The sequence below is a fragment of the Rhinatrema bivittatum genome, chromosome 1, assembly GCF_901001135.1.
Source record: "Rhinatrema bivittatum chromosome 1, aRhiBiv1.1, whole genome shotgun sequence".
Taxonomy (NCBI): domain Eukaryota; kingdom Metazoa; phylum Chordata; class Amphibia; order Gymnophiona; family Rhinatrematidae; genus Rhinatrema; species Rhinatrema bivittatum.
Window position 1 is genome coordinate 523321129 of NC_042615.1, and position 26287 is coordinate 523347415.

Genomic DNA, 26287 nt, shown 5'->3' on the forward strand with positions numbered 1-26287 from the left:
ATCTGAGGCAAAAAAACAAGAAAAGAATTTCAATATGACAAAGGCCTGGATTTATCAAAATGCACTAAATATTGCATGTGATAGGAAAAGGTGTGTGTTTTATGGCAATAGGCAGTTTATCACGATTTGCACTAATACCTATGTGGAAGGGGAGAGAAAGAGAGAGAAAGAGAGAGCAAGCACCTAACCATACTACCTGCAAGCTAGATAGATATTTATATCTCTATGGGAGGCCCACCTAGTAATTCGAGGTGAGGTTTAGGAATTAGTGTAGGGGCTAATTTGACATTCAAAGTGAGAAGTACGAACAGAACAGTGCTCTCTTGTGAAGATTTGATGACCTTCGGAGTGAGGAAACTCACCCAAAGATGAGATTTGTGCAATGTTCTCTCAACCTAGCTTGATGTTACCCAAATGAAAAAGGTGTAGTTAAAATTTGCGTTAAAGCCATGCGATACGGCTTCGCAAAACTGTGAGCCCAGCCCACTTAGCCAAAATTTCCGTCCCAATATCCTCCCCTTTTTTTCATTTGCATCGCGCCAAATGTTATGGTGCTTTTGCATGCGTTAATGGTGTTTTCGCATGCGTTAAAGGCGTTTTTTGCATGCGAAAACGCCTTAACGCATGCGAAAATGCATTATAGCACTTTGATAAATGACCCCCCATAGTTTGCAACTCGGAGATCCTTATGGAAGAACAAATAGCAACCAGAAAATTTATCTTCAGGGACAGATCTTTTAGAGAAGTTCTCCTAAAAGATTTGAATTGTGAACCTACTGAGGCTGGCTAGTACCTGGATAGTAAAACCACCAAGGAGGACCCATTACTATATACTACACAAGGTAATGGCAAAACCTCTGGAGTGATCTGATAAGAAAAAGTCACAGGTCCTGTGATGGTAGTGGTGGGGCAGTGATCACCCAACTCTCAATACCCAGATATAAACAGTAAGCACACAAGTATATTTTACATTCCATTTATTTTTATTTAATGTTGAATTATATATGAATAAGACATACAAATAATGTGTTAATGAGCACAAGCATTATATTTTTCAGTCTTATTGTTTGTAATTAGAGATTATGTCTATCGCTGTATAATTTAACGACCTTAAGTATATATTTTGTGTTAGATGCAGCTAACAAAATGTATCTGGATATGTTGTGACTCAGGTAATGAATCCTGACAATTGTGAGACTCGGGCAGCAAAGATTTTAATAATCTGTGTGTGGTCTCTACAGTGGAGCAATTTCTTACCTTTGGACAGCACCCAGGGAAAAAAGTGAGGGTGCCGCCTGGAATTTTCTTTTTGGCATAATCCATTTTGGATAAAAGACCCAGTTTAGCACATCACCAAGCTGTAACTTTTACATTTAAAGCACTATTGTTACTTGTAGTGTTTTATTTGCTTTACAGTCAAGGTGCAGCTCAAAGACTGACTGTTACCTTGCAGCTGACTGTAGCGTCCTGATTCTTGATTTCTGCTTAAAGTACCTTTTTGTGGTTGATGGGGGCTCTTTTTTTGGTGTAATAGATGTATACTGGTTTATAGAGACATTGAGATGCAGTTTTGCTGTGCTTCCTTTTTTTTATGTTGCAATATGCTGAACTCATATCTGTGCTGCTGGACAACTTTCAGCCCTGTTACTGGCACCACCGGAAATTCTCGTCCAAAATGTGCACTCAGACATTAGGACTAGTGGTTTGTTTTTTTTAAATACTTTTGGTTTGTACAGCCTGCAGTAGAAAATTGTAGCAGAAGTGGTGAGGGCAGGGGGCTGGCATTATAAAATGAAAGAATGATGGTAGATAAAATTTATCTAGGCTTCCAATTTTCTATGTGGTGAAATGCCATAGACCCAGTTTGATTGATTTATTTATTTATCCATATTTGATTACTCACCATATAAGAGTATCTATCTTAGGGGTGGATTTATCAAAATGTGGTAAGTACCACATGCGATAGCAAAAGGGGCATGTTTTATGCTAATATAGCATTTATTGCAATTTGCACTAATTACCTGTGTGAAGAGCTATGTTAGTGCAAATTGTGATACCATTTTCAGATTCTGCGATAAGTGCCAGACCTGTTGTATTTCCTTCATTCAACCACCAGGGGACCATTGTTAATGGAGAGAGAGAGAGAGAGAGAGAGAGAGAGAGAGAGAGAGAGAGAGAGAGAGAGAGAGAGAGAGAGAGAGAGAGAGAGAGCACCTGGCCATAATGTCATGGCCCATAGGTAGTTATTTGTATCCCTATGGCAGGCCCACCTAGTAACTCGAGGTGGGGTTTAGGTAAGAGTGTAGGGGGGTTAGGGGCCACTTTGACATTCTACGTGACACCTACAAACAGAACAGTGGTCTCTTGTGAAGATTTGCTGGCCTTTGGAGTGAGGAAACTCACTCCAAGATGAGATTTGGGCAATGTTCTCTCAACCTAGCTTGAGGGACTCTCTACCTGGGTAAGCATAAATATGTGCGTATGTTGCGGGGTAGAGATACTTTTATTTTTTATAAAACACATATATATCATACACCCAGCTATAATATACTATGTTAAAACTACGCATGGCCATATATATGTGCAGTTGTTTGACAGTTATCATCTAAGTCTAGTAAGAATCATAAATCTCCTGGCCCAGATGGATGTAATGCAGAATATTATAAAATCATGGTAGTGATCCTTTTGAATAATTTTTGCGGCATCTTTGGTCGGGCCGGGGAGAGGTGCCTTCTCAGACCAAACTATAAGAGTTTTATTACAGTCTTCCCAAAACCAGGTAAAGACCGAGAAATAATATCATCCCTATTAAATTTTGATTTAAAACTTTATGCAAGAATTTTAGCTGATAGGTTGAGCTCGATCCTGCCTGAACTTATATCTCATAATCAAGTGGGTTTTGTAAAAGGGAGAGGTGCAGGAATACATATTCCAGGTTACTAATGGAAGTGTAATACTGCAAATTTTATTGATTCCTTCATTGTTTGTGAGCTTGCATGTGGAAAAAGCTTTTGACTAGGTGTCCTGGAATTACCTTTATTCAGTGTTAAAAAAAATATGGCTTGAAGGGTGAGATACTTTTGACACCCACAATGTTTTAAAATGATGGAGCTGTCAAAATGGTTATATTATGCAGCTTCTCCTAATCTGGTTGGTAAAGAAAGATAGACAATAAAGTCACCAAATCATCAGAAAATGTTTGTGGGGGCAAAAACCCCCCCACAAGTGACATTAAATATCCTGAGGAAGAAATCATCAGAGAGTGGTTTGGATTTCCCTACATTTCTACAACGTAGCATGCAATTTGCAATATGTTGGATTGCTTTTACGAGACAGAGGACTATTCTCCTTTGGAGTTTTTGCAAAACTGGATATCCAAACACCTTAAGAAGTGTTTTACACATCACACAGTCCGAATCACCAGATTATGCCACAGTGTTATAATTAAGGTGTGTGAAAACATGGAAAACGTTTATATGCTGGGTTGAAAAGGAGTTATACTGTGTCCCCCTATTAACCTTGATATGGTAATCCTCGGTTTCACCTGGGATGGGAAATGTACTCTTCAACAGATGGAAAACGGCTGGTATGACACGAGTGTCTCGTTTTGTTTTACAAGTCACAGTTTGGTGGTAATTACTGAAATGAAAATATGAACTGCCAAAAAGAGATTATTACGCTTATCCACAAGTATGACACTGTATATAGATTCTTTAATAGCTAAGGACAGAACTTTACAAGATCCAAAAGTGTTTGAAGAAGTTTTATTTGGTAAGTCTGGTAAAAGAAGGCTCATGTGCTCCACTAGGCAGGTCAATACAGAAAAATCCCAACACTGATACAATGAAGCCTTTATTTGAAAACTGGAAAAGGGATGGGAAATACTGACATTTCCATGCCAATAATACAAGCTTGTTTTAAGTGAATTAAAGAAACCACAGAGAATGTAGTTTTGAGAGAAGCACATTATAAATTTCTTGGATGTGCGGATGTGCACAAAACAAAACAAAAATTTAAGGAAAGTTTGTTTAGTTTTTTAGAGCAAAAAAAAAAAAAATTGCTATTCTGTTGGATAATCCCAGACAAACCTACTTTACTGCAGGGGAAGCTGAGAATACATAAATTATTGAGATATGAGCATGTAATGGCTACAGATTTGTATCATACCGTTTTAGAAATATGGCATGGAAATATCATTACTATGATGCCACAAACATGAAATAAATTATTTAACCTTAGAGATTTGGTTGGTTGAATGTTATTTATGCATCATATTAGGTTATGTCCATTTGATGCTTGTATATGGAAAAAGATCTTTCACCATATGCGTCAGATTTGCATTGGACTATATTGTATCTTGAACCTTTGAATGAGTCGGGGACTAAGGGGTTTGGATAAGGTGGGGGGGGAAGGTATTATTATAAAACGTGTTCTGTATCATTTCTATGGTATTGCATTTTTAGAAATCAATAAACATTTTTATGTAAAACAAAAAAAAACATAACAATAAAAAACGTGTAGAGCAGCAGACTGCAAAGCAGGGAAGCCAGGGTTCAAATCCCACTGCTGCCACTTGTGACCTTGGGCTACTCACTTCACCTGCCATTGCCTTGAGTACAAATTTAATGGTGAATTTTCAAAAGTTGTGCGCATAAAAAAAAGATCACTTGCACGTGTAAAACTAGCATAATCATGAATATATGCTTTTTTTACGCATGAAAATCAAGGTCCATGAGTAAATCTGCGTGTGTAGAAAAGGGGCAGGCCAGAGGTGTTCCAGGGAAGGGCCAACATTAACGCGAGTAAGTTGCAGTTTTGCAGCTTGCCAAAGTGATGCGCATAAGTCTTTTACTTGTGTATATTTTTGCCTGGTCATTATCTTGCATAAGTGCTAATAAACATCTTAAGAGTGAAAAAATGACTGGGTGAGAGGTCTGGTTAAAATGGGGGGGACTTCAGGAGGGTCTTCATGAGCTGCAGAGGATCTGGGCAAACTGGTAGACTAATTAGTAAAACTGGTAATTTCATTGCTGCATGCAGATTATTCCCTGACTTACATGTGTAAAAGCCGACTTGGAAAGTTAAATGTGTCAAAGTAATGTAAGTAAAATCTATTTGCAAACCCCCTTAAAATTTGAAGTACAAATATGTGGGTGTATCAATTGCGCACACTGATCCAGCTAAGTAGCACCTTTGCCGCTACTTAGATGGACAAATTTGAACTTATCCGGATAGGTAGCCTATTTGTTTTTGATTTATCCGGCTACCTTAGATACCCGGATTGTCACAAAATTGCTAATTAGATAGACAAGTAGCGCTTTTCAGACTCTTCCAACTATGTGCCACTACTTAGCCGCATAAATCGGAACTTATCCGGGTAAGTACCATTACTTTTCCTGATAAGTCCAAAATTGTACAGCTCACGGTTTATATGTACGCGAGCATGTGTGCGCTCATATGTACTCATATTTTATATTCTGGGCATATCGTTTGTGCACAGGTTATAAAATGCAGTAGTAAATTACCATACATCCACGTGTATATGGGCACACACGAGAAGTTTTGAAAGTTATTCTCTAAGATTCTCTGTGCTTATCCTTGATTTTTGGAATTTTGTTACTGTTTTTTCCTCCACCAACCTTTCTGTGATAAAATAGTTTCTCATGTTACTCCTGGGAATAAACACCTGAACGCCATAATGTGATCTCTTGTTCTAGCACTTCCTTTTCACTGAATCATGGGTGAGTGAGTGCATCAGACCAGGGAGCAGCTGCACCGTCAAGTGCCACATTGTAATTTTTAACTGCCATGGCAACCTGGCACTTGGGATTTGTCCAGCCCTATATAGATATATCCCCATTGATAAAGTGGTGTGGGACTAATTTTGTACCATAACTGATGATAGAAATAGACCATTTGACCCATTCAGTCTTCCCAGTTTTCTGAGTCTGCATTCCTTATCCAAGTCTAGTGATTGCTTTCTTCCTCATTACCTCTCTACCATTCTAATTAGATGAGCCTATGAGTGTCCATAATTAATTCATCACTCAGCCTCCCCCCATCCCAGCCTATGATGTGCCACCAAGTTTTATAATAATCTAAACAGCTATCTTATGTAATGAGCAAGGTAACTGTTAGCACTTGGTGCTATGGCTTGGTTGGCGCAACCTAGTAGCTGAACCTACTAGGCCCATACTGGCAGCTATGCCCTATGATGGGACAGAATGGGGCTTCACCTATATCAGCCGCCTCCCCCACAGGTTGAGTCCTTAGGTTTTGGTGGCTGGCATGGTGTAGGTGGATCCCAAGAGCGAACAGGGAAATGTGAGTCCAAGGCTAGGCAGTGGTCAGGGCTGGCAGCTGAAAATGGATACCAGAAGACAAGCTGAAGGTTGGAGCAGGCAGCAAACAAAGCAAGGTCGGATCCAAAGCAGAAGATCAGGTCCAGGCGGCAATCAAAGAATGTTCGAAGTCCAAGCAGAGGTCAGGATCCAGAAATCAAGCCAAGGAAAGACAAGACAAAGGACAAAGACCAAGACAAGAACTAGGGCAAGGCTGGGTGAGTGGGCAAGGAAAAGGCAAGGTGGAGAGGGCCTCAGGAACAAGGCAGGAAGTTGCAAACAAGGCAGGAACACTAGAACAGGACAGGAACAATGGCACCAATCATTGAAGACCAGAAGCACATCAGGAGACCTGTTGCTGAGGTAACTTCTGCTCCTCAGGAAGAGCCTTAAATATAAGAAAGCCAGTGACGTCATCAAGGGGCGCCATGGCTGAGTTCCCGCTGCGAGCTCTTTAAATGTTGAGCCATCGGGCATGTGTGCACCTAAGAAGAGATGGCTGTGTAGCAGGCTGGCAGCGTTCCTGCTGTGAGAGACCGATGTTAGTGTCCTATACTGCACTAGAGTGCTATTGGCGTTGGGGTTGAGTGAGGTGGCTCGCGGAGCTGACCTGCAAGCTACCAAATGTAACACCTTATTAGTGAGGCTGTTGCTGGAACATCCATGCTCCTAGATGCGTGTGATCTTACTGGATGGTATCCGACCATCCACAACTTTTCAGGATCAAGCCAGCTGGTTTTTGTGGAGTTGTAGCTTGCTGGTACCAATCCAGGTACCCCATGACCTGCGGTGGCACTAGATCATACTTCCTTTATATGTGCTTTCTCTTTGTTACCCTGTTGGACAGTATCCAGCCACCACCAGCCTCTGGCACCATCCAGCAAAGTGGTAAGGAGAAAATAAGGGGCATCAAAGGAAATACAAACTAATGCTATCGCAAGCAATGGGGAAGCCGGGCTAATACATCTCCTCAGAAACCAACTGTGGATATTGTATGCTCATCTACCCAGGATGGAAGAGAGCCAATAAAGAAGGAAACACAAACTGGACTAAGATAAGGAGCAATATCCTACAAGCAGCTGACAGATATGGTATATCGCTAGCAGTATGGACAGGAATAACTGGACAGACTTATTTTAATACACAAATGCTTTTCAATAATGCTCATGCAAATATGACTTTTTCCCCCCCCACAAACACATCTCTTTACAGTGTGACAAGACCAGTTAAGCAATGGGTTAAACCACAACTGTAATAGCCTGGCCTTTAAAAGTGGTACCTGTTGGTGGTGGCAGCAGATCTTGATTTCTTCAGTCCATGTAGGTTTAGGCCGGTGTTTTCCAACCCTCTCCTGGAGGCACACCTAACCAGTCAGGTTTTCAGGATTACCACAATGAATATGTATGAGAGAGATTTGCATACCCTGGGTCTGCAAAGTATGCAAATCTCTTTCATGCATATTCATTATGGATAACCTGAAAATCCAACTGGTTAGGTGTGCCTGCAGGAGAGGTTGGGAAACACTGGTTTAGGCAGCTAATGAAGGCCATAGCTCTGGAGGAGCCTAGCTCTGCACCCAGCCGGTGGGAGCAAAATAGAGGGTAGAGTCAGTAGAGGGAGAAAGAAAGATGTGGAGAGGACAAGAGCACATAAAAGCAAAGAGGGTGGAGAAGTGGGCACAAACATAAAGCTATTGGCACTAAAGGTTTTGCAGAAGAACTGTAAGAAGCTGAACACTTATTATTCATCATTGTCTTCAGCCCAGAGGTGCATAACTACATCTGCATACCAGAAGTTGCAGTATAGCCCTTACCGTAGGATGACAATGTTTTAAGTCTTCCTTTATTTATTTTTATTTATTTATTTAGAGTTTTTATATACCGACATTCTTGAAAAAAATATCAAATCATATCGGTTTCTATTGAAACAGAACAATCGCGGTTATGGCGTTAACATTAAAACAAGTCGTCAAATAACAAATATAGATAACAAGTATAAATAGAACAGCAAATAAAAATAACAAATATAAATAACAATATAAAAACAAATATAAATAACAAGTATAAATAGAACAGCAAATAAAAATAACAAATATAAATAACAATATAAAAACAAATATAGATAACAAGTATAAATAGAACAGCAAATAAAAATAACAAATATAAATAACAATATAAAAACAAATATTAATAACAAGTATAAATAGAACAGCAAACAGTGGTAATAGGTAGCCTCACAAGTGTATACAGCATTTTAGAATGTAAAGCCCAGGGTTATAATATAATTGCAACAAAGAGCTCATAATCTAAGCTTGTGTCCCTGGGAAAAAGTGACTTGCTAAAGGTCACACAACAGCAGTAAAGAGTGTGTAAGCTAAGCTAACCTTGTGTGTGTTATCCGGGATGGGGGGGGGAATGAAATCTGGATCCGCATGTTCACAGCTGTACTACAACCATTAGGGTGCATGATCTAAGCGTGTGTGTGTGTGTACAATGAGCTTTCCAGGTTCAGCACTAAAAATAGAGCAGGAATGGTCAGATAACCTACAATTAACTCCTTGGAAAAGAAAGCATAGCTAATTATCTTTTTTTTTTATCCCTTTCATACAGCCTCCATTCTATGACGTGGTGGAGCCAGTGGATTTTGAAGGCTTACTGATGACACAGCTAAATAACCTGGACTCAGAACTTGTGCAAGACCTTGGTGACTTCCCAGAAGATGATTTGGAAATTGTCCTCACTCCCAGGGAATGCCGGACTCTTCAACCTTCTGTGCCTGAGGAAGGGTAAAGATTAATTTAGCAGAATATCTTTCATGATAACATCTGTGTGAAAAAAATGTTTTGTCTGGCCATTCGATACACCAGGAATTCCTTGATATGTTAAAATCAGGGTAGGATAGTTAAGCAAAACCATGTGTGGGGGAGGAGGGATGGGCGTGGGGAGGCTGTTTTTTGTTTTCTTTGTTCAGAAAATTATATTTTTTAATTTAAGTTATTCATATAAAGCTGTTTAAATCGTGTCTGATTGTGAAAAATGTTTGATTTTTTTTTCCTGTGAGGAATTTACCTCTACTGAAATGTGAGTTAGAATCCCAGGGCAGTGCAGAATCACTATTTCAGTAACACATTGTCAGTTTTACGATGGCCAATAGTGGACCCGGACAAGTTAGTTGAAGCACAGTGCTATTGTAATCCCACCCAGCACAAGTGCATACCCCACTCTACTTATTTTAGTTGGTTGGATACCTGTTTTTTGGGCCTGGAATGTAAATTTAATCACAAACCCCTTTGTAATCATTGTGGATGATTGGCAATGCAGGTGAACAGATTCTGGAAGCCCATCAGACAGCACACTTCAGAATGAGTTACGTTTCCCCTTGAGCCTCAGCTATTCTTTTGTTAGGTGCCCCGGCTGCAGGCCCGCGTGGCCAGTCCCCCTCACCTTGAGGGGTAGGAGACCTGCTCCTGCCCTTTTTGCGGCCAGCTCCTAGCTTCGACGCCGGCCGCCACTTACCCGGCCTGACCCAGTGGCCGCTGTGGCTCCTGATGCCTGTGACGCTGCCACACCCGACGGGCCCCCTAGGTGCGCGCGCACGCTGTTCTCATTAATTTAAAGGGCCAGCGGCAGGAAAGGTCCCTGCGGCCCGGGATGATGACGTTAGGCAAGGCAGGTATAAATACCCTGCCTTGCCATTCCTTCCTTGCCTCAGCAACAGGTCCTGCTCTGTCTTACAGTGTGATTTACTCTGCGTTCCTGATCAACTCTGTGATCCTGCTCCTGCTCCTGTTCCTGGTTCTGTGATCCTGCTCCTGTTCCTCTTCCCCTCGGATTGCTCTTCTGGTTGTGATTCGGTATGTCCCTGGATTCTGCCTCATCCACTGCCTGCCCTGACCACCTGCCTGTTCATTGTCTCTTCTCGCTAGCCACCTGCCCGACCTCTGGCCTCTCTCTGGACTCTCTTGCCTGCTGCCAGTCCCAACCTCTGGTACGTCTGACACTGCTTCTGCCTTCCGTTTTCGTGGGGATTGCCTTCACCCGGAGACCCGTGCCTAAGTCCTGCCGGCCCCAGTATCCAAGGGCTCAACCTGCGGGGAACAAGGGCTGTTATAGGTAAAGGTCCAATTGGGTCTCCATATCACCTGCATCCGCTTCCCGACAACGAGGACCTATAGGGGGCTCCCTCCTGTAGGTGGCGCAACCTCGTCTCAGCTCAAGGGTCCACCTCCGTAATAGTTTGCTGAGGCCATGGACCCGGCTGACCTGTCCGCCTGCAGGCCATTCCTGGTCTGGCCCAGAGGTTACAACAGCAGCAGCAGCAATGTCTGGATATGCTAGCAGCTATGGTAAAATGGTTGGTAACCCGTCTGGATGCATCTCCCTCCACTAGCGCCAATACTCAAGTAGTATGACTCCTCCAACCTCGACCATGGCTCTTCATCTACCAGCGCTGCCTCATTATGCTGGAGACCCCCAGCAGTGCTGTGGTTTTTTTAAACCACTGCTTCATGCACTTCTCCCTGCAACTGGCTAAATTCTCCAGCGACACCATTATAACCACGTTCATCCTCTCACTCTTGGATGACAAGGCCCTGGCATGGGCCTCTCCCATTTGGGAGTGGGGAGCTCCCTTACTACAGGATCTACAGTGCTTCATGCAAACTTTTAAACAAGTGTTTGATGAACCCGGACGACAAACTACTGCTGCTTCGGACCTGCTCCATCTCTGCCAGGGTTCCAGGATACTGGCAGAGTATGTGGTCGAATTCTGCACCCTGGTTTCTGAGCTAGATTGGCGAGAGGATAGCCTCAGAAATATTTTTCTTAGAAGGATTATCTCCAAGGATCAAGGATGAGCTGGTTATTCGGGAACTCACAGAGGACTTAGAGGACCTCATCAACCTCTCTGGCCAGATAGACCGATGTCTCCAGCAGCGCCTCCGTGAGGTCAGGACACCCGTCGGGTCCGTAGTCCTCACACCATCCTTTTCACGCGCCATGGCACCACCTTCCCCAACAAAGGCTGGTTAAACTCGCACTGAAGAACCCATGCAGCTGGGCCGGTGCTGTCTCTCGCCAGAAGAGAAGCAGCAGAGACGTATGCTGGGGCTCTGCCTCTACTGCGCCGGTAAGGGCCACATGCTGGCACATTGTCTGGAAAGGCCGGGAAACTCTCGAGCCTAGGTGTCAGTGGAGAGATGACCCTGGGCCGTGCCAATTCTGCTCCCCAATGCACACTACCCATGACATTTGTCCTGCCTCACGCCACCTTTTCCACCCTGGCACTGATTGACTCTGGCGCCGGAGGAAACTTCATCTTGACTGACCTGGTCGAGCGCCTAGCCTTTCCCACCTTGCCCAGGAACCCTTTACTAGTAATCTTCCCTATCCATGGGAAACCACTACCCTGCCGGATCACTCAGGTCACCACCCTGGTGCAGCTGCATACCAGTATCCTTCACGAAGAAAGTCTCCCCTTCTTCGTCCTCGAGAGGGCAATACATCCGATAGCGCTGGGCCTGCCATGGCTACAATCGTACTTTCTCTACATTGACTGGGAAACCCTGCAGCTAGCTTCCTGGGGACATCGCTGCCACACCACTTGCCTTCATAAGGTACAATGTCCCGGGCTTCCCCTGGCAATGACCCCCCTGGCTCTGCCTCCTCAGTATGCTGAGTTCACGGATGTATTTTCTAAGGAAAAGCCGGAAACCCTCCCAGAACATTGTTCGTTCAACTGCACCATAGACCTGCTTCCGGGCACCATGCCTCCCGAGGTTGAGTGTACCCTCTGTTGCTCCCTGAAACCAAGGCCATGACTCAGTACATTCGGGAGAACTTGAAAGAGGATTTATTTGGCCCTCAACCTCTCCAGCCAGGGCCAGCTTTTTCTTCGTGGCCAAGAAAGACGGGTCGCTCCAGCCCTGCATTGACTACCGGGGCTTGAATGCCATCACCAAGAGGGACCGATATACCTTGCCACTCATTCCGGAATTGCTGGACCAGCTACAAGAAGCCAAGGTGTTCACAAAACGGGACCTCCGAAGGACGTATAACCTGGTCTGTATTAGACCGGTTGATGAATGGAAGACCACCTTTAATACCAGAGACGGCCACTATGAGTACTTAGTGATGCCATTTGGCCTCTGCAACTCCCCTGCGGTCTTCCAGCACTTAATGAATTGAGATATACTAGCATCATGGTGTATCTCAATGATGTCCTCGTTTATTCCAGAGACCTCTAGTCCCATTGGCAGGAGGTCAGGCGAGTTCTCCAGCAGCTGCGGACCCACAAGCTGTATGCTAAACTCGAGAAGTGCCTATTTGAGCAGAAGTCTCCCCCCTTCTTGGGGTATATCATTTCCAGCACCGGATTTCACATGGATCCTGAGAAAATTGCCTGCCTCCAGAAGTGGCCACAACTTTCCAGGCTTCGGGCCTTGCAATGCTTCTTAGGCTTCGCCAACTTTTAGAGGCACTTAATTCCGCAGTACTCATGAATCGTTGCTCCGCTCACCGCTCTCACCAGGAAAGGGGCCAATCCCAAGCAGTGGCCACCTGAGGCAGTAACGGCTTTCAATGAATTAAAACAAGCTTTTCTGCAAGACACATTCTTACAACACCCTAACCACTCTCATCCATTCATTGTGGAAGTGGACACCTCTTCTACACCAGTAGGAGCAGTGTTGAGTCAGTATTCAGATAAGGGGGCCTTACTACCATGCTCCTTCTTCTCGCGGAAGTTTTCTTTGGCCGAGAGAAATTACGGCATAGGAGACAAAGAACTGCTTGTCATCAAGATGGCATTCGAGGAGTGGCAGCAATGGTTGGAGAGCGCTCAGCATACCATCACAGTGTACACAGATCACAAGAACCTGGAGTACCTCCGCCATGCCCAACACCTGAATGCCCACCAAGCTCACTGGTCTCTATTTTTTAGCCACTTCGATTTCATTCTCTGGTACAAACCAGTCCCAAAAATTCCCAGGCCGACATGCTCTCAAGAACTTTTGAGATGGAGGATAGGTCGAGGCTCCGAGTTACTTCATCGACCCATTACAAGTACTACTAGCCTTGGCTCAACCTATTTCCCCTGGGAAATCTGTGGTTTTCCTATGGCTCCGACAGAGGGTCCTGAAATGGGCTCATGATTCACTTACCTTGAGCTTGTTACAATGCTACTGTTGGTGGCCGCATGTGGAAAGGGATGTCAAGGCCTATGTGGACTCCTGTCCTACCTATGCCCATCAAAAACCCTTGGAAGGGCAACCCTGGGGGCTATTATAGCTCCTGCCAGCCCCCAGGGAACCTTGGACCCAGCTGTCTACAGACTTCGTGGTGGGTCTACCCTCTTCGAACGGCTGCCACATCATTTGGGTCATCATCGACAGGTTTTCAAAGATGGCCCACTTCACAATGCTTCCCAGTCTCCCTTCTACCCCTGAACTGGCTAAACTTTTCACCCAGCATATCTTCTGCCTTCATGGACTTCCGCAGCATATCTCTTCCAACTGTGGGATTCAATTTACTGCCAACCTCTGGTGTTCTCTGTGCAAGAAGTTCGACATTCAGCTGCACTTCACTACGGCCTATCACCCTTAGGGCAACGGCCAGGCCGAATGTACAAATTGAACCCTGAAAACATTTATCCGCTCCTTCGTGAATGACCGACAGGATGACTGGGCCACCCTTCTCCCCTGGGCCACGTTTTCCCATTACTCGCATGTCAACTTGGCTATCAGTTCCTCTCCGTTCTATATCGTGTATGGGAGACAACCCTCACCACCACTTCCAACACCTCTCTCTGTACCCTCCCTGGCAGCCCAGCTGACCACCCAGGAGCTTCAGGAACTATGGAACCGTACACAGAGAAGGCTCCAGGAAGCAATGGAAAAAGCAAAGTAGACAGCTGACAAGTACTGGTGAGCAGCACCTCTCTTTAGTCCTGGAGATAGAGTATGGCTCAGCACTCGCCACATCCGCCTTAGGCTACACTCTATGAGGTTGGCTCCTCGCTACATCGGTCCCTTCTCAATCATTGATCGTATAGGACCGGTCACTTATCGGTTGCAACTATCATCGTCCCTGAAGATTCAAAATACCTTTCACGTGTTCCTCCTTAAACCCTTGGTTCTGTCCTGGCCACACCAGAAGCCCCCCGAACCCCAGGATCTGTCTTCAGAGGAGGACCAGATCTATCAGGTGAAGGAGGTTCTGGACGTAAGGTGACACCACAAGAGATGGGAATACCTGATCTCATGGGAGGGCTTTGGTCCCGACGAAAATACATGGGAGCCCACCTCCAACATTCTAGATAAGACTGTTATGGCCGCCAGTTGCGGCAGTCCGAGATCGGGGCCAGCCATTCACCCGCGGCGTCAGGATACTCCCGGGGTGTCCGCAGGAGCGGGCAGCCAGCTTTGACGCTTGACTCGCGGCCGTGGCCGCTGCTGAGGCCTGGCCGCGTCCCTGCCGATGTCCTTCTGCCGCTGACTCCTCCCCCGCCGAGCCTGCTTAGAGCTGCGCGCGGGGCTAAGCATGATTCTTAAAGGGACCACTACCAGATATTTCAGAAGCTCCTTCTGGGGAACTTCCCCTGCTGGTTTACTATTTAAAGGCTAGGTCTGCTCCTCAGACCTTGCCTTGGTATCTTGGCTCCTGGTTGGTGTTGTTCCTGAGCTCCGAGTTTCTGTTTCTTGCTCCTGGACTCCACTACTAGTTTTTCTTGGTCTTGTCCTTCTGTTCCCAATTCCTGCTTCTCCTCTTGTTGGACGGACTCTCCTGGCTTTGACCACCAGACCGGCTTCCGACTCTTCTCCTGCTTCAACCACCGGACCGGCTTCCGACCCTTCTCCTGGCTTCGACCACTGGACCAGCTTCAACCACTGGACCGGCTCCCAACCTTTCTTCGGATTCGACTTCCGGACTGCATTACGACCTGCTGGAGGCACCAGCGGTGTGGATCCCACGATCTGCAGGAGGCGCCTGCGTCCAGACCTATCTTCAATCTTCAGGAAGTCTCCTAAGTCCAAGCGGCTCGGGTCCCTATGGGCTCCTTCTGGGGGGACCGCGGGCTTCCAGTGGCGAAGTAACTGTTCAACGTCTGCGTTACCTGGCCTTTCCTTCCGATGGTGGGGACCTAAGAGAGTTTATTCTCCCTTAGGTAGCGCAAACTCTACCTCGGACTAAGGGTCCACCCTCAGTTTCAGTTTCATAACAAAGACTCTGCTTCAATACTTCCACAGTACTCATCCCAAGAATCCCGGATCTTCTGGGAGGGGGCGTAGAGGAGGGGATACTGTTAGGTGCCTCAGCTGTGGGCCCGCACGGCTGGTTCCCCTCTGAGGGGCAGGAGGGCCAGCTCCTGCCCTGTCCGCAGCCAGCTCCCGCCTTGGACGCCGGCAGCCACACACACGGTCTTACCCACACACGGTCTTATTACACACTGCGGCTCCTGATGCCGGCGACACTGCCACTCGTGACGGGCCCCCTAGGCATGCATGCACGCCGTTCTCCTCAATTTAAAGGGCCAGCGGTGGGAAAGTTCCCCGTGGCCCAGAATGATGACATCAGGTAAGGCAGTTACAAATACCCTGCCTTGCCATTCCTTCCTTTTCTCAGCAACAGGTCGTACTCTGCCTTAGCATATGAGTTGCTTTGCATTCCTGACCGGCTTCGTGATCCTGCTCCTGCCCCTGTTCCAGGTTCTGTGATCCTGTTCATGCTCCTGGTTCCGTGATCCTGCTGTTCCTGTTCCGGCTCCTCTACCCCTCGGATTGCACTTCTGGTTTTGAGTCGATATGTCCCTGGATTCTGCCTCATCCGCTGCCTGCCCTGAACACCTGCCTGTTCTTCGTCTCTTCTCGCTAGCCACCTGCCCCAACCTTTGGCCTGTCTCTGGACTCTCTTGCCTGCTGCCGGCCCCAACCTCTGGTATGTCTGACGCTGCTTCTGACTTCCATATTCGTGGGGATTGCCTTCGCCAGGAGACCTGCGCCTAAGTTCTGCTGGACCCAGTACTCGAGGGCTCAACCTGCGAGGAACGAGGGCTAGTATAGGTGAAGGTCCAGTTGGGTCTCCATATCACCTGCATCCGCCTTCCGACAACGAAGACCTATAGGTGGCATCAACCTCATCTCGGCTCAGGGGTCCACCTTTGTAATATTCTTCTTTTGTTTTTCTATTGATTCCCAAACTACTTTATTCCTCATTGTACCTGTCACTCCGATTAAAATGTATTTCCAGAGGCGATCCAGGAAACTTCAGTGCCAGGAAAAATAGTGGAAACTATTCTAAAGATCAAAATCACAGAGCATATAGAAAGACGTGGTTTAATGGAACACAGTCAGCATGGATTTACCCAAGGCAAGTCTTGCCTCACAAATCTGCCTCATTTTTTTGAAGAGGTTAATAAACATGTGGATAAAGGAGAACCGGTAGATTTGTATTTGGATTTTTAGAAGGCTTTCGACAAAGTTCCTCATGAGAGGCTTCTAAGAAAACTAAAAAGTCATGGGATAGGTGGTGTCCTTTCGTGGGTTACAAACTGGTTAAAAGACCGGAAACAGAGAGTAGGATTAAATGGTCAATTTTCTCAGTGGAAAAAGGTAATCAGTGGAGTGCCTCAGGGATCTGTATTTGGATCGGTGCTTTTCAATATATTTATAAATGATCTGGAAAGGAATACGATGAGTGAGGTAATCAAATTTGCGGATAATACAAAATTATTCAGAGTAGTCAAATTACAAGCAGATTGTGATAAATTGTAGGAGGACCTTGTGAGACTGGAAGATTGGGCATCCAAATAGCAGATGAAATTAAATGTGGACAAGTGCAAGGTGATACATATAGGGAAAATAATCCATGCTGTAGTTACATGATGTTAGGTTCCATATTAGGAGCTACCACCCAGGAAAAAGTTCTAGATGTCTTAGTGGATAACACATTGAAATTGAAGTCTCAGTGTACTGCGGCAGTCAAAAAAGCAAACAGAATGTTACGAATTATTAGGAAGGGAATGATGAATAAAACAGAAAATGTCATAATGCCTCTGTATCGCTCCATGGTGAGACCGCACTTTGAATACTGTGTACAATTCTGGTCACCACATCTCAAAAAAGATATAGTTGCGATGGAGAAGGTACAGAGAAGGGCAACCAAAATGATAAAGGGGATGGAGCAGCTCCCCTATGAGGAAAGGCTAAAGAGGTTAGGGCTGTTCAGCTTGGAGAAGAGCTGGATGAGGTGGAATATGATAGAGGTCTTTAAAATCATGAGAGGTCTAGAATGGGTATATGTGAATCGGTTATTTACTCTTTCGGATAATAGAAGGACCAGGAGCACTCCATGAAGTTAGCAAGTAGCATGGTTAAAACTAATGGGAGAACATTCTTTTTCACTCAGTGCACAATTAAGCTGTTGAATTTGGTGCCAGAGGATGTGTTTAGTGCAGTTAGTGTAGCTAGGTTTAAAAAAGATTTGGATAAGTTCTTGGTGAATAAATCCTTTAATGCTATTAATCAAGTTGACTTAGAGAATAGCCACTGCTATTACTGGCACCAGTAGCATGGGATCTACCTAGTTTTTGGATACTTGCCAGGTACTTGTTGCCTGGATTGGCACTGTTCGAAACAGGACGCTGGGCTTGATGGCCCCTTGGTTTGACCCAGTATGGCAATTTCTTATATTCTTATTGTACTAGTTTGGTAGTTGAAAATTCAAGTTCTCAGCGACCATGAAAAGGTGGAGTTTGCAGGGCAGTCACCATGCAAAATAACCTGGTTTGGAGACATAACATGAGCAAATATATTTCATGCATATGTAGTATGGTTATTTTATAAACCAGACCAGTTCCAGAGCCATGAGGATGGACACAGAAACCAGGGTACCATTTTTGTGAAGATATGTCCATCCTCTCCCAGGATGCTTTCTCACACCACTTGCTTGCTTCACCTCCCTAAATTTGAATCTCTTACAGGGATTTGGAATGTTAGAGGATCCACAGATTCAGACAAGCACTTTGCTGAGGAGCCAAGGGGTAAAGTTACTGTCTGAGGTTAGGACTCAGTGTCACCACATCAGAATCCTCCTTGAAGGAAAAGTTGTATTGGAGCACGAGGTGTAAATATGATGTGATTCAGGGACAGCCTTTGGGTAGGGTGAGCTGGGCAGATGCCCAGAGCACCATAAGATAAGGGGCACCTCAAGCACCACCAGCATTACCTGTTGGGCTGGTCAGCTAGTTGGCCAGGCAGCAGTAGTGATCATAGACACCCAGTATAAGATGATGCTAGAGGAGGCTAAGCTTCCCTAAAGTTTGGTTGGGTTGAATGTTTCTCCATTCCCCACTTCCCTGACATGTATACGGCTGGCAGAGGGCATGGCATGTAAACTTTCTCAGCTATACTGGGTCACTTTCATGGTATGAGCCACGAGATTCCATTTTAGAATCTTGTATCTCAAACCAAGTGAGTGGCCCAATGCTGCAGAGGAAGCTGATGAGCTAATAAGCAACACTTCTGCTAGCCACAGAGGGGCTAGAACAAGAGCTGGGAATACAGTTGTGGTGTAGAGGGGCAGATGGAAAATACTTGTGTAGCAAGCTATAAACCAGGTTCCTGTCCTCACGAGCTTATGTGTTGGAGCCTTAGAATGTAGACTGAGCTGCGTCTGAATCTAAGTGAGGTGTTTTGGAGCTGTCAAAAAAAGGCTTTTCAGCCTGCAGAGACTGCAAGCAGCCACAGCCAAGGTAAAGGAATATAAAAATATGTCAGAAACGCCTATGTACTCTCCTGTGAATGACAAATGTTCTGCAAGAACGAGCATCCAGCACTCACAGTGTTAAGAAATTGGGAAAAGAGTGTATTCTTTAACCTGCCCAGAGAACAGCAGTACATAGCCAGCAGAGGAGGAAGCCAAAGGAATACTGGGGGACCATTTAAGGTAGAAAAGGTGCAATTTGACTGGCTCTGTCGGTATGAGCTGGAGCCAGGAACCAGGATGAGAGGAGTGCATCTGGCAGCCCTGCAATTAGTTCTTCTGAAGAGCTAATTATCAAGAGGAAGAGTCAGAAATCTGCACTCTGAAGAAATAATAAAATCCCAACAAGGGACCTAGGAGCCAAGAGCTGAGAGACTGAGAGACTTCCTATCCAGAGATATCCACTGGAGCCCAGGAGCACATGGCTGGATCACCCTCCTAAGAGACTGAGTTAAGAGAGTATCTTAGCAGAGGAGGGAGAAAGTTTATTTCCTTGCCTTTTGTCACAAAGTCAGTATCTCATCTTAACTGGTTCAGCCTTTCAGCCAAAGTCACATGCAAATTTAGTTGGCTTTTGGAATCAAAACCGGTACATGGAGACAAAGATGACTTCATTCTGCAGTATTCTGTGGTGTGTCTATGTACCTTTCTGTGGTTGCACATGACAATTTTTGGAACACATTTATTTCAATGCAAATGTAAATACATCATGACCCTATGGCCTGACATTTTAATAGTTTCTGGTTTAATGTGTATGATGCATGGGTGCGATAAGTGTACTCCCATGTAATCACGTCTACTTAGTTAAAGGACTTCAAACCCATACCACAGATGTCCTATGCAGCTCACTGATCAGTTGTTATCCTCTGGTAGCTGCAGACCTGGAGCATCTTACCAGGGCCAGATTAAAGGTTGGGCCAGTCAGGCAACTGCCTGGCATGCCAACCAGCTAAATATTGATTTGAAGGGACACAAAAAGATTAGCCTGCCCAGGGCGCCCACATGTTTCAGTCCTATTCTGCACCTTACATTATCTTTAGTATTCTTAATCTGTCTGTTTTGAAATATTTAATTGGTATTTGGACAATTTTTCAATAAATGTTATGAGTTTTTAATTGTTGGATGTTATTCTGTTCATCAGCTGTTTTGAAACATTTATTAGTATAGTTTTACAATTATTTCTGCGTGGGGTTCTATAGCAGCTTGGCTTATTCTGTTTTCCTAATAGGAAGTGTATTGGTGTTGTTGCACGTCCTGTCCGCGCTCGGCCCGCGCCCGGGCCTGCTCACCTCACTAACTCCTTCACGGGTCCCGTGTCGTCCTCCCCTGCAGCAGCAGCGAGCACAGCCAGGTCTTGGCATCCCGCAGTGGCGGATGCCGGGCCTTCCACCTCCAGCCAGGCCTCACGGCGGGGTTCGGCGTCCTCCATGGCATCGGCCACGCCGCTAGGCGCTCGCGCATGCAGATCGCCCGGTCCCTTAAAGGGCCAGGGGCGGATCCCAGCTCTGCGGCGCGCCCTGATTGAACGTTGCATAAGAGGAAGTGCCTGCCTTCACTTCCTCGCCTTGGCAATCGGGTCGATCACGCTGTGATTTCTAGTTTGCCTCTGCGTTTCCAGTCTCGTTCCAGCCTTGTTCCAGTCTCGTTCCAGTCCTGTCCTCCTGTTCCTGTGTCTCCCCAGGTAGTACCTCTCGGACTGTCTTCTCGGTACTGACCTCTGTCTGTTCTTGACAACGTTGATTGCCACCTGGATTTGACCTTTGCCTGTTTCCTCGACCACATCTGTACGCTGCCTGGAACCGACCTCTGCCTGACCACTGACCACGTCTGACTGCTGCCTGGAACCTGACCTCTGCTTTGGCTGACTACCCACGGACTGATCACTGGAACCTGACCTCTTCTTTTTTCCTTACTATGCTATCTTGACTCTGGCCCTGATCCTTGCCGTACATTCAGAGACCCTCTTCTGGCCTTCTCTGGCACCCCGGACTCCTAGCCTGAACATTGACCGCGCACCCTTGGTCGTGGTGGGCACACCTCTGAACTTTCTCTCAAGGAGATCCTGTGAGGCCCACCTAAGACCAGGCGGCCCGGGTATCCAAGGGCTCAACCTAAGGGAACCCGGGGTTGCTAGTGGCAAAGCTCCAGCTAGCCTCTGCCTCCTCTTGTGCTCCGCCTCCTGGTGGCAGGCACTCTCTGGGTCCGACCAGGGAGCCTACCAATCCTGCACTACGCCAAGGGTCCACCTCCCGGCACAACAGGTGTTTAGGGCCTGGTATAATATTTGTAGTGTTACCTTTTCATAGATAGGGTTGTTACTGTTTGAGTGCATGCCATAATGCAGGTGTAACTTTGTACAGATTAGTTTGTGTGCATTATTGCAGATCCTGGGACTATGTTAGGTGCTATATTTGTTTCCTTTTCTCCAGGTTTTCACTGCATGCAGAGTGGCTTTTTTGGTTTTCTATTCCAGTTTCTGTCTCCATATTTATAATTTGTGGTTTTTCTGTACTTGGTGAAGGTCAGTTCTGGGTGTGTGACCGAGGTGAGGTATTTTACTAGCATGTAGACATTTGTATCTATCTTATTTGTTGAGTTTTCTCAATAGGACATGCATTAGTGGTAAATTACTGTCTTTTCATAAGGAAGGCTATTGTGCCTGGTAGTAAAGGGAGTTTGTTTTGCTTTTACTGAGATGTCACCAGAACCAGAATATATTTTTTGTATAGTGAGTTGTATGGGTAATGATCTAGTTCTGTTCTGACCCATTGTTGGGGGTTGAGGGGGTTCCTGTGGATGCAGAGTGCATGTTTACATTTAGCCCTGTGATGGTCACATGTTCAGTGTGTCACGCATGTGAGAACCATCTGTCAGATATGTCCCGGCCGAAAAAAGTTTGAGAACCTCTGCTCTAGGGCATATAGAGAGTGGGTTTTTTAAAGCAATTTAATTGTTAAGACACTGGGTTTACATGGACTGCATTCTGGAGAGAGCCGCAGTGTGTGGCTGTTGTCCAAAGAGCTGTCACTGGAGAGAGATTGAAGGAGTTTGGATTTAACCCTAGAGAAAAGACTGAGTGACTTAATAGGAGTAAAAGAATACATAAGCAGGGTTAGAGTGTGATTGGCATCAAATGGTCGCCCTCTTCACTGAAGAAAGGGGTAGTAATTGGGTCCAGTAGCAACAAGGGGAAGGTGAGTTGGGTATTTGAAGGAGCTTTCTATCTATAAGGGTAGTCTAGCATTGGGGACAAGTTACCTGGGTAGGCAGTGGGATCCCCGTCATTAGCATTATTAAAAGAAGATCAAACAAGCATTTGTCTGGGATGGTATAAATGTATCCTGCCTGGCACGATGACTGCACACAGCCTCCATCCATCCCTCATCTTTCCATGATTCAAGCAGTAGTACCAAGAAAAGTTTGGTTTTTTTTAAATCAGTCACCGCAGCTAAATTACGATTGCTGCTTTTTCTTCTGATTTTTAATTTTCGGAGGAGACATTTGTAGTTGATGCTTTTGAAAGCTCTTCCTGTTTGGATTCTTCCTGGTGGGAGTGGCTGAGTAAACAGAGCATGATATCATCACAAGTCATAGTTGTAGAGTACAAACATAGCCTGAGCCACTGAAGAGAGGCCCAGTTCAAGGGCACAGTAAGCTAAGAGGGCGTGTGGCTATATTACAAGGTGAACAAATCTTATGCTGGCAAAGTAATCATATACAATAAATGTAAAGACATTGCGGAGGAGAGCAGTGATGAGTCCTATGCAGTTTCCCTTTGAAGATCCCACCGGCGCATACAGCACAGGTACAAATTACACGCCAGAGAGTAGGCACAGAGATGGAACAAAGCAATCTGCGTATTTTGCCTCCCCTGTCCCTGTCTCCAGCGACTTGTTCTGTGCAGATCCATGCACATGTACCCACACAAAGATGGCAGAGGAAGATACAATAATTAACATGCGTTTTATACAGGCAACCACGCATTGACCCATCTTTTTCTTTTCTTTTTTTTTTAAAGGATTTTATCAATATTTGGTAACAATTGTTAGGTGTTGTGAAATTGCTGTAAATCTAAGGGCATGGTCCCTTCTGCCAGCCGTGCTGCTCATTCTGCCATGGTACATTATTCAGAGAGCAAGAGGGATTCAGTGCCACAAACATTCAGTAGCACTCGGGCTAGTGCATAGCCTGAGTCAGTGTACTGTAAGCTTATCAGTGTTTAAGCAGCCACAGCTGAAGACTGGGGTCTTCGGGGCTTAAAATTGCAAATTCCCCAACAAGACCGAGCTTGCAGCATTAGCTCTAGTATTGCTATAGGAAAACTGAACTGTTTTGTTTTTAAGGATGTCGTTCTGGGCAAGATATTAAGGAGTTGATATTCAAATGATTCACGTGGGTAATACCAGCTTTTAACTGCATAAATTGAAACACTCAAAAATTCCCCCCCTGCCCAGTTAGGCTAGAATCCATCCCCACAAAATTCCTCTGCGGGAATACCCAGAGTAGGGATTTTCAAATTTAGGGACTGATTCACTCTGGCTTTTTCCACATTCTGTATCTATAGGAAAAAATCTTGATGAATCAGACCTGTAGCTTGTTAGCACGATATTCAGCACTAACTGGCTAAATTCGTGTGGACAGCGCCATGCACATACATGGCAGACCTAAAAAGCTGCAGTTACTTTTAACCATGTATTCAGCTGCAACTTTAGCTGCGGCTTGATATCCAGTTAACTGGTTAAAATGGACAGGTTAACTTTGCTCCTCAACTCTGCTTTAAATATCTCTCTCTACTTCAAGGGTCTCCAAATCTGGGCCTCGAGGGCCATAAACCAGTCAGGTTCTCAGGATTCCCGCAATGAATATGCATAAAACCTTCAGTATTTGCAGGCACGGTTCCATTGTATGCAAATATACTTCATGCATATTCATCAGGCTGCAGACCTCGAGTACCGGATTTATGGACTCCCCTGCTCCAAATGTAATGACATGAGGATGTTAGGCGTGATTAAGAACACTGTAGACAGTCCAGAGCATGCTTGGCAAGCAGAGGGGAGTGTGTTTATAAGAGGAACGTTTTACACACACACACACACCGGTACGGAATTCACCTTTGTGCGGCAGGCTTAAAGTACTCTCCTCCTGGCCCCTGAGGGGAGGCATTTTTCTCCAGCTGTAACATGTTTCCTTTGTAATTTTTATATCTCCTCAGGGTCGAGCTGGATCCACATGTCAGGGACTGTGTTCAGACCTATATTCGGGAGTGGCTGATCGTAAACCGAAAGTAAGTTGCAGGTTTTAGAAATCCCTCTGGGAGTGAAGCGTCATGGTGTTTGGACAAACAGTGTGATGTTGCATGGCAGAATAGGTTTTGTTGACACTGGCTTTCACTCAAACTGCCTGACAGTTTGGTGGGGGTGGGGTGGGATTCTCTGCTTTTTACCTGGAGCAATAGAGAGAGCCCCTTGGATAACAGTAAATGAATAAGGGACGTGTTCCAAGTTAAGAAGACAGCTTTCATCCAGTTTTCTTAGCTTTCCAAAGAATTTATGCGCATCAACCCTGATTTTCTGGGTGTAAATCAGTTTTGGAAATCATCCAGGGGCTTGTGCGGGGGGGGGGGGGGAAGGTAAGCACCTAACTCAACCACGCGTGCCGCAGGTGTTACTGTGGGGGGTGGAGTTAGGACAGTGGAAGCATTTACGTATGCATTTCAGTTTTCAAAAGTCTGCACATAAAGGTAACACTCAGAGGGTTACACCTGTTCTGGAGGTACCTGCATGTACCCTGGGCCACTGCAAAGCAGAGTTCTGCCCTTAAGTCTAAAGGTTTATGTTCCCGCAGACTTTAGACCTAAGCAGGCTGTTTTGAAAATTACCCTCACTGAAAAGCATTTCATGTCTTCATTTTAATTTGTGGGCCAGGAAAGCTGAACTGAGACAAATGCCTTGGTTTCCAGTGGATCTCTGAGGCCGAGGGAAATGAGGTGGACTGCCCAGGAGTTGCATGACTTGGATTCACACAGCAGCTAATGCATCAGTCTGTTCTAGCTGCCTTCAGTTTTTCAGCTGCATTTTAGCCGCCTAGATTTAAGCCTGCATTGCTGGAGCTCGGAGTTCGCTGCCCATCGCTGAAAGCCAGTGCTAGCCTGCTAAGGCCTGCTAACTGCTCCCTGACCCAGCCCCGCCCCCTCACACTTTTCTGAGTGGCTAAAGACAAGCTGCCTAGCAAAGTTCCTTACTGTGCGAGTTTTTCGTTGGATTGTTTTGCAGTGCCTGATAACCTTGTACTGGACCAGCATGAGAGGAACTCAGGGGTGTTGGCTATGAGTTTTAGAGATCAGGTAGGCCCCTTATTTCAGATGATGATGCCCCTGTTGGAACAAGGGATTTATGTAGTCATGGATAGCGACATCTTTGGATAATTCTTATGTTGGTTCAGTAAAAGGTATCAGGACTCGCAAATAATGCCATTTTCTTCAGAAGGAAAACATCTATCAGAACTCTGCACTGCAGAAGATATAATGAGGTCATAGATGTATTTACATCATGTTTCTTTTTTAGGTTCTTACCCTACTAAATGCGCTTGCATGTTTGACTTGGGGGCAAGTAGTTACCATATTTTATACAACCCAGTAGGAAGTGGTTTGTGGTGTAGATACTACTTGTTAATTTGCAAAGAAATACTTTGGACAAATTCAGTTTTTTAAGTATTATTTTTTTTGTGTGGGTGTGTTTGTTTCTTTTTATTCTAACAAAGTAAAAGTTCCCCAAACTATTTATTCAAGGCCTACGTTTTGAGCAGTACTAAAAGCAGAAGGCCCATTATCAAATGAAATCCAAAAATATTTAAATATTTATTTATTATGTATTTATCCATCACTTGCAGATTCTGAAGTGATTTACAAGATAACATATGTAATAGATGTGGTATTTTCTGCAGTTTTACTGCTGTAAATGTGGTGCTAGGGGGGGGGTCTGGTTGAGAGCTGAAGGGACAACTAGCCGCCCTGATCAGAGACTTGGGAGCGAAAACGCCTGCTAAATTCCATCTAAAGCGAGCAGTGAGTAGCTAAAATCCAGCAATTACCAGCAGCTGAGCCCGAGTCCCTACGTCATCATCAGGAGTCCGGGTCTTTAAAACCCGAGATATGCCGGCAGTTCAGCGGGGTCTGGTTGAGAGCTGAAG

General features: G+C 45.3%; 1 protein-coding gene across 4 annotated transcripts in view; it reads left to right on the forward strand.

The window, feature by feature from the left end:
• The window catches only part of DOCK8 (dedicator of cytokinesis 8), a 265097-nt gene that overhangs the window by 36510 nt on the left and 202300 nt on the right, over positions 1-26287 (forward strand). For all 4 annotated transcript variants that reach the window (XM_029613102.1, XM_029613111.1, XM_029613120.1 and 1 more), the window contains 2 exons: positions 8951-9126; positions 24312-24383. In XM_029613102.1, coding sequence (XP_029468962.1) covers positions 8999-9126; positions 24312-24383 — 200 coding nt within the window. In that variant the 5' untranslated portion in view covers positions 8951-8998. The remainder of the gene's footprint in view (positions 1-8950; positions 9127-24311; positions 24384-26287) is intronic.